This window comes from Melanostigma gelatinosum, assembly GCF_949748355.1.
Source record: "Melanostigma gelatinosum genome assembly, chromosome: 9".
In the NCBI taxonomy this organism is placed as follows: domain Eukaryota; kingdom Metazoa; phylum Chordata; class Actinopteri; order Perciformes; family Zoarcidae; genus Melanostigma; species Melanostigma gelatinosum.
This window is the reverse complement of record NC_136642.1, coordinates 8,695,124-8,711,679: the sequence shown is the minus strand read 5'-3', so window position 1 is coordinate 8,711,679 and position 16,556 is coordinate 8,695,124. Positions and strand designations below refer to the sequence as shown.

The following is a 16,556-nucleotide window of genomic DNA, read 5'->3' as shown; positions in this document are numbered from 1 at the left end:
GTGCGCAACATATAACAACAATCAACAACAATCGGCAATGCAAAGTACAAACACTTTTACAGAAAATTTACAGAAAATATAAGCGAAAGATCATATTATTAACCCTATGCAGTAGTAATACTTTAGTTATTTATATATCTTTTTTTTGTCTATTCCTGTGTTTTAATCATCGCAGGTTTGTTTGTTGATTTGTACACTATGCTGTTTGTAATCTTTTGCTATTTATTCCACATTTTTGAATGTGCTCAATATTTACCTCTGCTTCTTTGGCACATCCCCGGCCTTTTCCATTTCAACTCAAATCCTCCTCTCAGTAATGCATACTGATGGGATAGAGGAGAGTATGAAGAATATCACACGGGGACGCGGTGCCCTGTCTAGATGCTGCGCGGTGCCTTTTTCTAGTGCTGATGTAACTAATGCAAAGATTACATTTTATTAATAGCTACAGTGAAATTTCTGCAGATGCACAGAGCTGCATTATTTGCTTTAGAATTTGGGTCCCTCTTTTAATAGCAAGCATTGCTCTCGGATGTCTGAAAGATGCTGAATGTTTAAATTGTTTTTATTTCAACACTGGAAAGAATCGGTTATCGTTCTCTAATGTTAGAAAGCAAAGCACACCAGAATCGATACACACTCTGAACTCCAATGCACTGATTCGAGGTTGTCGCCCGCCAGGCGTCTTTGCTCACTTCTCTGCACAGTATGCAGTGAGTCAAAGTACCACTTCTCTTGAGTCAGGGGATTTCCTGTCTGACGATCTGTCATGAGGATGACTTATCGATTCCATGTGAAAGCCACTGAACTTTCATTTGGCCAACTAAACGTGGCCGTTGGACCAGATGTAGTTCTCTCCCCACCGTCACATTTCAGGGTTGACTTTGTTTCTATCAACCTGAGGGCACTCCTCTAAGGGTGTTTCCACCTAAAGCACTTTGAAGTACACAAAAAAAAAAGGTCCTTCAGTCCCTCTCAGGTCCAACTAAATATAGATGCCAACAATGCTGTCCTGCCCTTGCCCGGTAACAGAGCTGAGGTTGCCAGGTCTGTAGAGAAGGATGCTGAATAGGATTTAGCGGAAGCTCTGATGCAAAATCCTCTCCCCGTAGAAGAGCAGGATTTTTAAGCAGCAAAGTCATGCTACGGGATTAGACCATGCTCAGTTCTGTCAGCGCCGACTACTTACCGCAATATTTTTAGTCCGATTTGATGGAGGGAACCGGGGCCGTGAAGACGAAGAAAGTAATACTCTCATCCTCTCTGAAATACCGGGCCCACATTAGGTCTTGCTTTACTAGTCGCCGCTTATGCTCACTCTGCACTTTTGCAGTAGTTTCTCAATCTGTGCAAATGTATTTAAAGTTTGTATATGCGTCATGTTGTGTGGTTTTTTTTTTTTTTTTGGTGCCTGTATGTGAGGCTCAAGTGGAGTCTGTATGTACACATTCACATGATCACACTAGTCTCTCATTGGTGCGTGTGAAACATGAGCGTGTCCTCTTTGGTTTTCTTGTGTTGTGTTCACATAAAGAAAGGAATGGCACTTTACAGTCGGCAGACGACACGCAGTATTAATCATCTCCTGTTGAGAGCGACCTCAAGCCGCTCTGGCACATTCTCTCTCTGTGGTATGTATCGACTGGACTTTTTAGATCAATCCTGAAAACGCCCCCGCCTATGAAGCCCCGCGGAGCCCATTGGTTGTTGGCCCTGTGTTGTGTGAACTTTAAGATGTGAGCTGTTAGAAAACGTAGAAGAAATGTGTCAAATTCACCCACTTGCTGTTCATTGAATCCTGTATGCCTCTTACCCTCGATGACCACTCATGCATCAGGCTAACCTGACAGCAGGTGATGAACCAGAGAGCCCATCTGGTGTTATGGACAAATCCGTTTGCAGTGTTAGCGTTTTAGTTTTCCAAATTCCTTTGGGGGGGTTTTGCCGATGCTTATATGCTGCCTGCAGAATAGAGCTAACGTGTATGATTCAGTGTTGCTGCTTTATCCGTGTCTAACTGTTGATGAGCCACAGACCAACTTTGTATCTGTAAATGTCCTTGTGAGTGCAAACTAGTTATAGTAGTTCAGTGTTTTTTTTTGTTGTCTTTTTGGTTGTTCAAGTATCAGGTTGTACAGCTTACCTCCAGCTTTACTCTTCAGAAGCTCTTCCCACGTGAGGTTTTCTTTGCCTCGGGCTGATCTCGTTGAAGTACAATGCTGCTCAGGATTATGAGCGAACTGCCTCCACATTTACAGTAAAACTATGCAGTTACACACTAGCGTCACACCATCTCTTCACAGTGTCCGTTTCCGCCGTCAGAAATGCTGAGGTGCCAGTTGTTGTCATGCAATGCGTTTGAATCACCTTGAGGTTGGATTTCACAGTTGGCGTACCAGCCTATAAACCACGACGCTTGTTTTCAACTTCCTGCAAAAATCAATGCGCCTGTGCGACTGACCTCAACCACTTTGTTTACTAATGGTAAATGCTCATTTGATCAGTAAGCTAGATCCTAAATGTATTGTTAGTTTTGAAACACAACCAAAGACTGCAGCCACAGTCTTGTAACAGATGTGCTGTTCTTGCCGTTTAGTGTTTGCCGTTAACTGGTATCATGATGAATGCAGGTGCTAGTCGGTGCCATAACCTGTCTGCACTCCATATGCAAAATTGCTCCGCACTGATATAGATGATAAGCCTTTGAAAAAAATTTAACATGAACAAAAATACACCATGGACTGGAATCAAAGATGTTTTAAGTTTACTTGTTTTTTTTTAACTTTTTTTTTTTTTTTTTTTTCATTTTCATTTATTCAAAATGCCACAAGTGCAAACCTGTGAATACAAAAATAATGTATATTAAACTATGTGATTCATGTAGATATTTTTACTCTCAGATTTGTTGATCCGGTTGGTTACAGATTGATTGATTTTTTTCTACAATGTGGTGTCTGATTCGCCACAAAGTAGGCTGGTTTCTTCCCTTTGTTGATTTTTATCTGAATAAATATATTCTCCCATGAACCCGCTGTTGTGTTCACGAATCAAGCCGTTCATTGATCCCACTAAAGGTTGACTAGAAGTCATTAACAATGATAAATTGAGATTATAATTCAATCTAGCTAGCCCGATAGTCTCTTGATTTTGTGAGTATCTAAAACTTAATCAGGATTTAGGTAAAATGAAATTAAGCTGGGGCATGGGTAAAGGTCAACTACTAGATTGACCTTTTGTTAAACTATAAAGTGTCAGATAAAATAAAAACACAATGTAGAGAGCTCTTTCATTCATCATTTCTCTACAAAGAGATGGAAAGTAACCAAGAACTGTAAGTATTTGATGCCACTTTATACTTCCTCTCCACTGCTGAGGAAAATATGTCTGACTGATACTTTGCAGATAAAGATTTAACAAACCTGTGATTTAAACCTGTGATATGTTGGGTTTAACTACCCAACATATCAATTGGCTGCAACATTAAGATAACTAGAATCAATAATATAATAATATACTTACTGTATATGTGATAAAGTGGAAATTCGGTATGACTTTTGATATTTAATGTAGCCTAACATTGGCTGATATTGCCGTTACTTTGGACATTCTTTAATGCAGTGATTCCAGGCTACTTGTAACAGTATTTACATTGTGTTAAAACTATCTCTCACGAGGGGAATTGCTGCGCAGCCAGTGCAATACAAAGTTGTCATAGTGCAAACATAAAAGTTTAAAATATCAATAAGGTGCACATCCAAAATAAATAGGCTCCAACATATACCATCAGTTTAAGACTATACCTTAAGTAAAACTGTAAAGTCAGCAGTAATGCAGCCCATTAGATCCTGTTGATGCATGCTGCTGCTTGGTGATGTAATAGCGCGAGCCAGGAGGCCAGGCATCATCTGTCTCCGTGGTACTTCATACAGGTTTGTGACCTCTAATGAAAACATGATTTTAATCAGCCAAAGCATTTTTAATGTGCGGACGTGTCGCATTCTCAAAGCACGAGCGGAACCGGGAGCGCGCACATATACACACACACACACACCATCCATCTTCAGCCACTGTAGGGGGGCCACATGCATTGAAGGGACTAGCGTGAACGCGCCTCTCTCTCTCTCGCTTGTGCTCGATCAGTTTCTCCGTGCGCGCTCCCGCTCAGAGACAGGCTTTTTCGGCGAGCCCGGAGAGCGGAGTCGCGACAGCGAGGAGAGAGAAAGATGGAGGTGAGGGTCGGGGAGAGACTCCTGTGCCTGGCTGTGCTGTCAAGCGTCTTCTTCGTGGATTCCGTCCTCGGGAAATACGTCAAAGGCATCATCAACACCAAAGAGGTGAGCGCTTTTTTTGGGGTATTTTACGTCTCGAATTAATTGCCACTTTGCGTCATTGACAGCTCCACAGAGAGGCAGCTGGGGAAGGGACTGCGTCTCCGCACGCAGGTGTTTGTGTGGTGGACTGTGGTGGATGCACCGTTAAGTTGCTCCGGACATCTTGGCGTGTGTTTTATTGTCGCCTATATGAAACACAATTACCACTATTCTGCAATTGCGTGCGTGTCGTCTGTGGCGTATATTGTACCCATTGTGATGGTCTTTGGCATCATAGCTCCAGTATAAGCGGCATCCCATCAGAACCGCTGCTGCCGATCCAACCTCCTGTATAGCGACCACTCGCCCCTTCAGCCAATTCCAGTTTAACGCGCATTATGATTATTTTTTTGTTCTTAAATGTAAATTAGCAGTGGTATTCCTGTTTGTGATTGGTGGACCCGTTACAGGTGCCGTCATATGGCTGCTGGCGCGCGGCGATGGATTGCTGTTTAATCCACGAGAAACATGGGCTCTGTCCAGCCCCGGGCAGATTTTTATTATTTTTGGATTCTGTTTTCACAGAGATCGACATCATCGCTGCCCTGACAAAATCTCAGAGTTAACATGTTAACTGTGCAGCTGAGAAGAGTCTGTAGCTCTGGGCCGTGTGTGTGTGTGTGTGTGTGTGTGTGTGTGTGTGTGTGTGTGTGTGTGTGTGTGTGTGTGTGTGTGTGTGTGTGTGTGTGTGTGTGTGTGTGTGTGTGTGTGTGTGTGTGTGTGTGTGTGTGTGTGTGTGTGTGTGTGTGTGTGTGTGATTCACGAGGCTACCACCTGCTGTTCCACATCTCTGCTTCGTATTTTCACGAGTTTGTGGATCAAGTTTGACACGCATGAGTAGAGCTGTCTTAATGGCAGGACTGTCTGATACGCCTTAATTCCGATGATTCATGGTTGTTTAGAAGATGATGGTAATTGTGTTGCACAAACTGTGTCTTGGAGGTCAGCATGAGATTCGAGACCAGGGGAAAACAAAAACAATTCCTACAAAAACAATTCAACAGATCTCAAGGTGATGTGTGCACATTTGCTGCCTAACAATCCAGTTTTAAATGATATATGAACCATAAAAGAAGCTGAAAATGAAGCTGGAACCAGCAATGAATAAGTTACTGGTAAATCATCAAATTTTTTAATCTCTAACATGAGTGCCATGCAGCATGCATGTTCAGAAGTATCCCTCCACCGACACACTGTGTATCAATATTGTGTTCCAACCACTCGGGTGTTTGATGTACCACAGATTTTCATGTGTTGCCAAAATGGGACTTGGCAGCAAAAAACAGCATTGAAATACTTTGCCACCAAGCACCAGCATATCACCTTACGTCTGTATATCGCCTGACTTGGCTCCCCCCCCCAAAAAAAGTAAACGGAATCTATCAGACACCAGTTTGAGCCAACAAGCAGTAATTCTCTTTCGAGCATGCTGACTTACTTGTTGGTGGTGTAGCTCACATTCCCTGAACCTTGACTACATTAAATAAATAAAAAATACGCCTTGAAGTGAGAGATTAAAGTCGCCAGTTTAAAACTCTGGGAGGACGACGGGGATTTGGATGGATACATTTAACAAGAGGCACTCATCCGTCCATCACTGCTGATGCGATGCCCTTGAACGAAGCGCTGAATCTGCACCTGCTCCAGTGAAGCTGCTCAGTGGTGAGCAATAGGTTTCACTGGGCAACTTCCAAGTGTGTGTGTGTGTGTGTGTGTGTGTGTGTGTGTGTGTGTGTGTGTGTGTGTGTGTGTGAGAGAGAGTGAGACTCTCCAGCTTGTGACAAGGACTTTCCGAGGCCTCTGCAGTAAATAAGAATGTAGATTTAGTCAGCTTGTCTCGTAAGGCCACATATATCATAGGTTTTACCTAAAAGTAAATTGTGCCCTTAAACTGCATTGTAGGCTGTGACTAACACATATTTTCATTGTGGAATAATCCGATTTTATTGATTAATTGTTCGGAAAAAGGGTTTCTTAGAGCCAAAGGTGATGAATGTTTTTGTCCAGTCAACACTCAAAAATCCAAAGATGGTTACTTTACGATCAAAAGGCAAAAATGTATTAATAATGATAATTAGAAATAAATCTGGGTTTTTGTCATTTTTGCTTGAAAGATGAATATCAAAATAGCTGATGGGTTATCTGTTGAGGGTCTAATCGATTAAACACGTTAACAAGTGATTATTTTAGCTTCCCTCCATTGTTTGCCAGATTTAAATGAAGAAATATAGTTAAGAGTAAAAAAAAATGTTTAAAAACTGGAGACGTGCACTTTATTTCTTTCATCATCTTACTCTTGTGAACCCGTCAAGGATCATTTAACAACCTCAGCAAAACACCAGAGCCCGAATGACATCAGGGAACATCTGCTTTGACATATTGATAGTGTGTGTGTGTGTGTGTGTGTGTGTGTTTGTAGTTCAACACATCAGTCTTGCTTGTGCATTCTTGTCCCAAGGTGAACCACTAACTCCACAGAAATCCCCTTCCTCTCAGATTGACACAAACGCACAAACGCACATAATAAACTCGAGCACTCGCATGAAAACCACTAAAGGCCGTCGTTTTGTCAACGTATGCAGAGCTGAAGGCAGATTTTTTGATTTATTTTTTTTGCAGAGCTGCAAATTGACAAACGTAATCTACCGCCCCGGGAGAGATGAACTGTTGGAAACTGTGGAGCGGCTGCAGAAATATCGAGAAACATAAACAAAGTAATCCCACGGCACCGGTGCGGCCGACTGGTCAAGGGCTTGATTCGGGCTGGTCGGTGTTTAGAATTAGCTTTGGCTCATGGAGTGTGGCGGCGCTGATAAAATGTCCCTTTGAGAGGCAGCAGTGGCTTTAAGGTCAGGGGGAAGGTTGGCGTTCGGAATCCAGCTGGGACAATCTGGGAGAGGAATAAACACGTTGCGCTCCTCCAGCAGCCCGTTTCCTCTTGTTTCCATAGAGATGTTGAACTTGTTTTGCTCAGTTACATTTTCACGGGATGGACTTGCTGTTAGCAGGGGTCAAACCTCAGCTTTCAAAGAGGCTGAAACTGTACATAAGAAGTGGATGTATAGTCACTGCCATGTCAACCACTGGTTTGTGCCGTCGCCATCTTGTTTCTTGGCTGACGTTTTGGTTTAATGCAACCAGAAGTACAACCGAACGCTAAACAAGATACTTTTAGATCACCAAAATGTTACGATTTACTTTCATGAACTGAACAGTTGCCATCCCCCTTGTTAGCAAAATGACCACAATGCATCTCCTTTTGTTAACCTGCCCTCTCTGCCACCCCCAGTAACACAGAGAGTGCAGGGGCAGAGGGGTTGTTCAGTTTAATGTGTTCGTCTAGTCTGACTCACTGACGCTTCATCTGACTGAGGTCTGTGCAAGTAACAATTTATGGCCCCGACCGTTGCTGTGAAATGGCAGTAACTGTTTTTATAAAACCGTGTTTTTTTTTTTTTTTTTAGATGCTTTTGAGAAAACAACTAATATATTTAGAATTTCAGTTCTTTCATTATGCAAACGACTGCAACTTTAATAACAAAACGATCAATCATTCAGCCCCAGTTTTCGGTGTTCTCTTGGAAATGGAGGTTGGGGGGTTTTAGAGACTTGCTCTGTAAAGAATGAGTCTTCAGAAAGGTTCAAATGTCTTTGGTTTCCACCGTGAATGAAAGTATGTGAATTAGACCAGAAAGCTCTTTCAACTTTTGTCTTTTGAAAATGAATGAAAACGAACAGATGCCCTTGAAAGTTTTTTTTCTAATTAAAAAAATCCAGCGGCCATATTCATCAGCTCGCCGGGCCTCTCCACCCTAAAATCAGCATCACACCCCGAGTAAAGACACTGTGATGGATGTTGGGGTTGAGATAGCAGCTGTTTTGAAATGAAGGATTTCACCAGGATGTCTGGACTTAATAGGATCATGAAAGAAAGAGACCGAGTATACGATGTCTTGTTTTAATTAATGCCATGTCTTATCTTCAAATGTGCCACTTCCAAATTCTTCAATTTCTGCAAACATGGCTTTGAAAGTCACTGAAGAATCCTTCAAGTTGCCGTTGAAGTAAGTTTTTGGGAGCCGTGCACGTGTAGAACTTCCAACTCAATCAGTTTTCCCGCATCTCTTTTTAATGAGGACACGTGATGAGATACAGGCAGGCACCGTGCGTGTGTGCATGTGGGGGCGAGTGTTTCTCATGGGTCCATATGCTTGCTTTAATGTGTGTGTGTGTGTGTGTGTGTGTGTGTTCACAGAGTCTGCGTGTGCTCATGTGAAACACCCAGAGAGACGGAGAGAGACCGAGCTCCAGCGTATTTGTGTTTGTCGGTGCGTGAGTGTGTTTATGCGTCGCAGCGTTGTGTAACCCTGACTAATGAATCATTGAGAAGCCCAGCGGTCCAGGGGTGACTCGACTAGCTGATTGGTAATTAATTGTTAATGAGGCTTAGAAAGCAAACAGTGATCTGGAGGAGAAAGAGAGAGAAAAAGACCGAAAGCTACAGAGAGGAAAGACAGAAAGAGAGAGACGGGGGAGACGCTGAATTGACCGGATACTGCATCAAGGCCCAGCACTTGATTAATGGTGTGCACACACACACACACACACTCACACGTGCAGGCACACGCACACACTCGGAGGTGGCTGAGTGATTCTGCATCACAATGCAGTGGCCATGGGGAAATAAGAAGACTAAAAGGGGATTAAGGTAGACACCTCATCCGCTGTTGCTGTTCTCCAGGGCTCGGTTTCTGTTCTGCTCTCCACTGACTCTCTGTAGCACGCACGCACGCACAAGCCAAGCCATACTAGACTAACTAGCAGCCGCTGGGTTTAGTTGTTGACGTTGGTGGGATAGCGCTGTCCTGGTGGTGATTTGTGCTAATAGCTATTTGAGCGGCATGCTGGCTTGTTGATGCCATCTTGGCTTTGTTCCACTTGGTGGTCTTCCTTTTTAAAGGGGACGTTCAACGATTTTTACATTTCAAAGTCTGTTTGGTCTCAGGGAGTGCTACTTCATCTGTCGGGAAAAAAAAGTAGTATGAAGCCCTTTGTGGAGCTGTGTGAAATGTAAGAAATTGACTGAAGCGATGTCACTTCAGTCGGCCTTGGTTTGGGGTAAAAGACTTCAAGTTTAGAAATGAAAAAGATTCTTCTGTAGCCCGTTCCTCATCTCTGCTTGAGGCCTGAGGCTGTATTAGTCCCTATCAGCATAACACACGTACATTTATGACCAAACAGTTGCCGGTCAAGTTGCATTGTGGGTAACGGAGGTGCCAGGTTTTGACAGCAAAGAACAAATTGATGGATTAATAAAGATGATATGGCTTTGCTGCATCGGTGGAGTTCTTATTTAATCCAAACACGCGACTGACTTTAAGTCTGTTGTGCTTGTATTGTTGTGATTGTTTTCATTATGGATTCATCTGCAGATTGAATGATGTACTTTAATGTCATACAGTCGTTTAAAAATGCCGATCACATTGTCAGTTTGCTCTTAAAGCCACACTTGAGAAGCTGGAACCAAAGAATTTGTGCTGGAAAAATGACAAATCAATCATCAAAATAGTTTAATATGTTATTTTTCTGTTGAAGTGTAGATCTATTGAAAGGGAAATTGATTGTTACTGCATACACTTGTGTTTTTGACATTGTGCTTTCAACTTTGGGTAAAATTCTCCCGTTTCAACTTTACAATGCCTCCATCAACAAAGCCAGGTTAAAGAAATGGTGTGTCTCTGGGTTTGTTGAGGAGAGACATGACTGGCGTGCACAGAGCCCTGAGCTCAACCCCATCAAACACCTTTGGGATGAACTGGCTGTCCGACTGCGAGCCTGAACTTATCACAGCCAACATCTGTGCCTGACCTCACTGATGCTCTTGTGGCTGAAAGGGAGAAAATCCCTGCAGCCAGGTTCCAAAATCTTAGAAAGCCTGCTTTGAAGGGTGGAGACATATGGACGTCCATCGGCTTTGAAGGACAATGTCCCATAATCCCCTGGGTGTCAGTGTGTGTGCTTTCTCATGTTGGCTCACTTTTCATATGATAGTCCTGTTTAATCAAAGTACTGTACAACCAGTTAAAGATACTACTGTTGGTTGGTTGGTTGGTTGAATGTGTGGTTAGTTCGTTAGTACTTCTGGTGTGCGTGTGTGCGTGTGCGTGTGTGTGTGTGTGTGTGTGTGTGTGTGTGTGTGTGTGTGTGTGTGTGTGTGTGTGTGTGTGTGTGTGTGTGTGTGTGTGTGTGTGTGTGTGTGTGTGTGTGTGTGTGTGTGTGTGTGTGTGTGTGTGTGTGTGTGAAGCTCAGGGAACTGGCTCATGTAGGAAGTTAGTTAAGAAACAAATGATCTGCTTTGAACACCTTAGTTCGGTCGGAGCCGAGTTATATTTCTGCTGTGCTTTTGAGAAGGGAATTTGAAGGACGAGGGTCCGGGAGTGTGACTAAGTGAAAGTGTTTGTGTGTGTTTGAAAGAACAGCTTGGCCTTTTGATGTTTCTATGGCAGCTGCAAACTAAGGTATGCTGCAGGCACTGACGTTTGTGTGTGTATGCTGTAAGTAAGTGTGTGACAGATGTTTGTGGGGGATTCTGTGGTTGCGTCCAACAAGGGGGTCTTTCACAGTCCTAGCCTGTGGTGAGTTAAACGATACCCCCCCCATCACAACCAGACCACCCTCCTCTCCTCCTCTCTCCAGAGATTCGTCTCTGGGTCAGTTCTCCCCTCTGCTGCCCCTGTTGTCATGGTCTCGGCCTCAAGCGTCATCCAGGACGACGCTCGGAGGCGGGAGTGAGTCTCTGGCTTCGGTGACTATTGGAGTTTGCCATGAATTATAACCCAGTGGCTCCGGGGGATGAAGCTGCCTGGCAGCGGCTGAAATATGGCTGCGGGTTTTGTTTGCTGTGATATTGTTGCTGTGCACTTTGTCTCTTAGCACAGAAATTACCGTGCTTGTTTATGTAGGGAGAAAGCCGGGCAGAGGTAATTACAGTATAATGGTACACGGGGAGTAGCTATTCCTGGATGGGTGGAGATCAAGAGTTCATAACAAGCAATCTTGAGGCCAGTTTTATTAAAGACGAGGAGAGAACTGTGCGCTCGTCCCTGAAGAAGCTGAAATGTGCAACAGACTCTTCTGTGTGTGTCGAAGCATTGTGTGTGTGAATGCAGTTGAAAGATTGATTTTAGCAAAAATAAACATAACCTGAAGTAGAACTTGGAGATGCGTCAATATAATATCATTTCCTGATATGAGAGACTTTATCACCTGGATTTTGTTATTTGTATGCTCATGCGACTGTTTTTCTGGTCATAAAAGCGACACTGCAGATGGATAATTCAGTTGACTGTTCTGTTCTATGATCATTTAATACTTGCTGTTTTGTCATTTCCAGATAGCGTATAGATCTCCAGTTAGGACGAGCTGTTGTAGGAAAGCACAAGTACTGACCCTTGTTCTGTGTACTGCAAGTGTTGCTGGAGTTTTGACCTCTTTAGACTTTCTCCAGACACCTTTGGAGGAGGTGAAGCTGTGCCTGAAACACACACTCTGCCTCTGTATTTTGTGTGACCAACAGTCCAAAATATGTTCAGTCCACTATCAAACAACACAACAGCAAACATACAACTCAAACGATGAATCAAAATGAGTTGTTGCAGACTAAAAAGGTAGAAAAACACATTTAGAGTCTCTAACACTTCAACTTTAACTTTTATAAACATATTGGAAAACAATATTGGTGTTGGAACCAAAACTAATTTATTGCATTTGCATCTGTAAGAGTACATAAAGATGAGACAATACGGTGATATTAAACTATTCAACATCGGCCCGTTTGTTGCCTTAAAGAAGCCACGTGTTGGATGAAGGGAGATTTATTGGCAAAGATATTCATAACTATGTCTTCTTTAGTGTATAATCCCCTGAAACTTACCTTACACTTAGAAAGAGACGTTTATATCTACATACGGAGCGGGTTCTCTTCATGGAGTCCTCCATGTTGCACCGCCATGTTTCTACAGTAGAACGGACAGACCAAACGCTGGCCCTAGCGAGGGCCTCTAGCGTCTTGACGTTGGAGGCCACCGTCGCTCTCCGACACACTTCGATAGGGGAGGGTGAGGGTGTCCCACTATGTTAACCAAGCACTTGGCTGACATAGTGGGACACCTTATTGATTAAAAGGCATTTACCACAAATCTGTAGATTAGATTGGTCTCTCTCTGATGTCATTTGTCTCAATAAAACCTCTCCCATTTGTTGCACTAAATTTGTAGCTATTACTTTTTCCTTCAAGCCTTGACATCTCATTTTGGTTAAAAAGTCTTCATTAATTTTGGCGGCCTCTGGGCAGTCCTCCAGATGATGAAAAATGTGTGTAAACATCATACAAGTGATATAGTGTCGGTGCTGTGTTCAGTACTATGATCCAGATCTACAGAATGTGTCTGGCCACAGCTGTATAGGTGTGTGTGTGTGTGTGTGTGTGTGTGTGTGTGTGTGTGTGTGTGTGTGTGTGTGTGTGTGTGTGTGTGTGTGTGTGTGTGTGTGTGTGTGTGTGTGTGTGAGAGAGAGAGAGAGAGAAGTACACCATCAGCACTATTATCTGGTCTCATGCTGCCAAGCTTATGGCTGAATAATATTAAAAAGTTTTTTTTTCCTCTTCTCCACCTCGCTCCCTTTTTAATGTGCTCAGCAGCCCCTTGATGCCCTCTGTGTTTACCCGCTTTAGAAGTTTACCCTCTTGGCACCAGCTCCCTCATCTCCACTTGTCTTCTTTTTCTCTTCCACCGAAACCTGTTTGTTTACTCCTCCGCCATCCTGTTTTTGATTAAACTTTCTGAAACTCTCTCCTTCTGTTTCGGCTGCCCCCTGCTATCTCTCTCTTTATTGCCCAGTTAATGTCTTCCCCAACTTCTATATTTCTTTCGAGCCTCGAAGACAACTTATTGCCTGTGGCCTCATACCTGTGAAGAAAGTTCTGGCAGGCTGTGTGGTTGCACTGGGGCCCCTGAGCTGAGCTGTGGGGGGCCCTAGAGCAGGCCCTCCATCAATGTGTGGAGTGAACAATGGTTCATGTGAGTGTCACCCTGGAAATCATTCTGTGTTCATAGATAAACTCACATTAAATTAACTTTGGTGCCATATGCTATATATATTCCCGTCATGTTATTCATTTTTGGGGGGATAAAATAGTCAGTGATAACAAAATGATATGCTTATTCTAAATAATCTATAAAAACGATTATATTCCTTTGTATTTTCGTTACAGACATGCAATGGTGACGGGTAGGCTGAAATATCTCAGCATCTGTATGGATGGATTCATGTGAAATTGTCGTACAGATAAACATTGTGCTCAGAGAACTGACTTTTGTCTCCAGCGCTAAAAGTAGGTCAAAGTTTCCACTTATCCCGAACAATATCTCTACATCTAAAAGATGGATCGGAACAAAAGTTTGCGCAGACATTTATGGCCCTCAAACAATAACTGCTGCTGACTTTGGTGGTCCCCCGACTTGTCCTAGGGCAGGCATGACATTTGAGGTTTCGAGTGAAATGTCTCCACAACTGTTGGATGGATTGCCATGACATTTGGTTCAGACATTTCCCTTTGAGGATGAGCCGGACTAACTTTAGCTTTCTGTTGACTTTTCACCTCATAGCACAATCATCAAGGCAAGGCAAGGCAAGGCAAGTTTATTTGTATAGCACATTTCAACAACAAGGTAATTCAAAGTGCTTCACATAAAACCATTAAAAGCATCAAAACACAAGGCAAAAGAAAAGGAGATTTCAAAAACAATTAAAAAACAGTGTAAGAAATAAAATGCAGTAGTAAAATGCAGAAATGCAGGAAATTGATTAATATATTAATTGAATGTGGTTCAATTAAAGGCAGCAGCAAACAGAAAGGTCTTCAATCTTGATTTAAATGAGCTGAGGGTCTCAGCAGACCTGCAGCTTTCTGGGACTTTGTTCCAGATATGTGGAGCAGAAAAACTGAACGCTGCTTCTCCATGTTTAGTTCTGACTCTGGGAACAGATAGTAGACCGGTCCCAGATGACCTGAGGGGTCGGGATGGTTCATAAGGTAGCAGCAGATCAGAGATGTATTTTGGCCCTAAACCATTCAGTGCTTTGTAAACCAACAGCAGGATTTTAAAGTCAATTCTTTGTTGGACAGGAAGCCAGTGCAAAGACCTTAGAACTGGAGTGATGTGATCCACCCTCCTGGTCTTAGTGAGAACTCGAGCTGCAGCGTTCTGAATCAGCTGCAGCTTTCTGGCGGATTTTTTACAGAGACCTGTAAACACACCGTTACAGTAGTCCAGTCTGCTGAAGATAAATGCGTGGACAAGTTTTTCCAAATCCTGTTGAGACATAAGTCCTCTAATCCTTGATGTATTCTTCAGGTGATAATAGGCTGATTTTGTAATTGTCTTGATGTGGCTGTTCAGGTTGAGGTCTGAATCCATAACTACACCTAGATTTCTGGCTTGGTTTGTGGGTTTTAACATCAGTGACTGAAGCTGAGCGGTGATTTTCAATTGTTCGTCCTTGGTACCAAAAACAATTACTTCTGTTTTATCTTTGTTTAATTGAAGAAAATTCTGGCACATCCAGTTGTTGATTTGTTCAATGCAGTTACCCAGCCCTTGTATGGGATTATAGTCCCCTGGTGACATAGTTATGTAGATTTGTGTGTCGTCTGCATAATTATGATAACACACTTTATTGTTTTCCATAATCTGAGCTCGTGTAAGCATGTAGATGTTGAACAGAAGAGGCCCCAGTATTGAACCATGGGGAACACCACACAACATCAGGGGTCGGTTTCGCAAAGATGGACTTCCATCAAGCTAATAGACGTGTCAATTCATCCCATGCACAAAGCGGTTTAGTTCTTTACTATCTTAAGTAGTTTGCCATGAATTCTGGGTAAATTAAGACTTTATTTCAAACAAAAAAAAACATGGCTGACTGACCAGCTTCAATCCACCAGAAAACTTTACTGGGAGAATTCGGTTACTGTGACTTAGTTCACAGTTAGCCGTGTGAGCACAGAGCTGCTAGCATGGCTGTCGACTCTTAATCTTGTTTCATTCATGTTAACATGTCTTCTTCTTCTCTGTTTGACCTTCCCCCCTCCCTCCTCTGTTCCGTGACTCCAGGACTGGGTTTTCCTCACTCGCTTCTGCTTCCTCACCGACTTTGGACGTCTGGACTTCCGGTTCCGCTATCCAAAGGTAGGACGACTTCCTGTGGCTGTGTGTGTGTGTGTGTGTTTTGTCTGGTTCATGCATTTATTTTACAGCTATTATTTTCAATCAGTTTTCCCAGCTTGCCCACGCTTTCTTGTCTGCAACATAAGAGTTCTACTTTTCTTCTTTCTTCATCCTTTCTTTCTCCACTTTAGCATCTAGTCCTCTCTCTTTCTCTCTTTCCTTGCTCTTACTTCATCTAAACCTAATCCTCCGGCTGTTCCTGCTTTGCCCGCCTCGTCCTCTTTCTCTATCCTCTCCTCCTCCCTTTTGCCCTCCCCCGCTCCATCTTTCTACTCGTCTGTTTTGTTGTTCCGCTCTGTCTTCTTTTACTCATGCCTTGCTTTACTGCTGTAGCCTGCAGACTTTGGAAACAGTTATTGTCGTATAAATCTCAAACCGTCTGACTGCCTCCTCTCTGATCTATGCTCTCCCTCCCTCCGTCCCTCGCCTCTGTGCAGTCTCGCTGCTGTCAGAACATATTGCTCTACTTTGATGACAGTTCTCAGTGGCCAGCTGTGTACAAGAGGCACGAAAAGGTGAGACACTGACACCCTCTGCATCATGTCTTTTGGCAAGCCGTCATTAAAGAGAAATACACCTCCGTTTACTAATTCGTACGTCATTGTTGTACTGAAAAAGCTCTGACTCCAGTTTAGCTTAGTTCCACATTTAAACTTGAACTAAAGGATCACACGCTGGTCATGCTGCTCCGACTAAAACAGAGCTGTCTTTCTCACTCTTTTCACTTTTCACTCTCAGCCAATGATATATAATTGATGATACATGCCGTGATCAAGGATGGTACAATCCATATTTGTGAACTCAAAGTAAGACGCCAGAGACTTCTGTCTGAGCTGAAGCTGCTTCACACTGAATAACTCACAGCAGGGAGCTTTTCTGCAGATAGATGCTGACTTTC

General features: G+C 43.0%; 1 protein-coding gene across 1 annotated transcript in view; it reads left to right on the top strand.

Annotated features, from left to right (window-relative positions):
- The first annotated feature begins 4,217 nt into the window (after nucleotides 1-4,217).
- Nucleotides 4,218-16,556, top strand: part of tmem145 (transmembrane protein 145) — a 34,925-nt gene continuing 22,586 nt past the window's right edge. Inside the window, exons 1-3 of the mRNA XM_079275756.1 lie at nucleotides 4,218-4,334; nucleotides 15,545-15,619; nucleotides 16,096-16,173. Coding sequence (XP_079131882.1) covers nucleotides 4,224-4,334; nucleotides 15,545-15,619; nucleotides 16,096-16,173 — 264 coding nt within the window. The 5' untranslated portion in view covers nucleotides 4,218-4,223. The remainder of the gene's footprint in view (nucleotides 4,335-15,544; nucleotides 15,620-16,095; nucleotides 16,174-16,556) is intronic.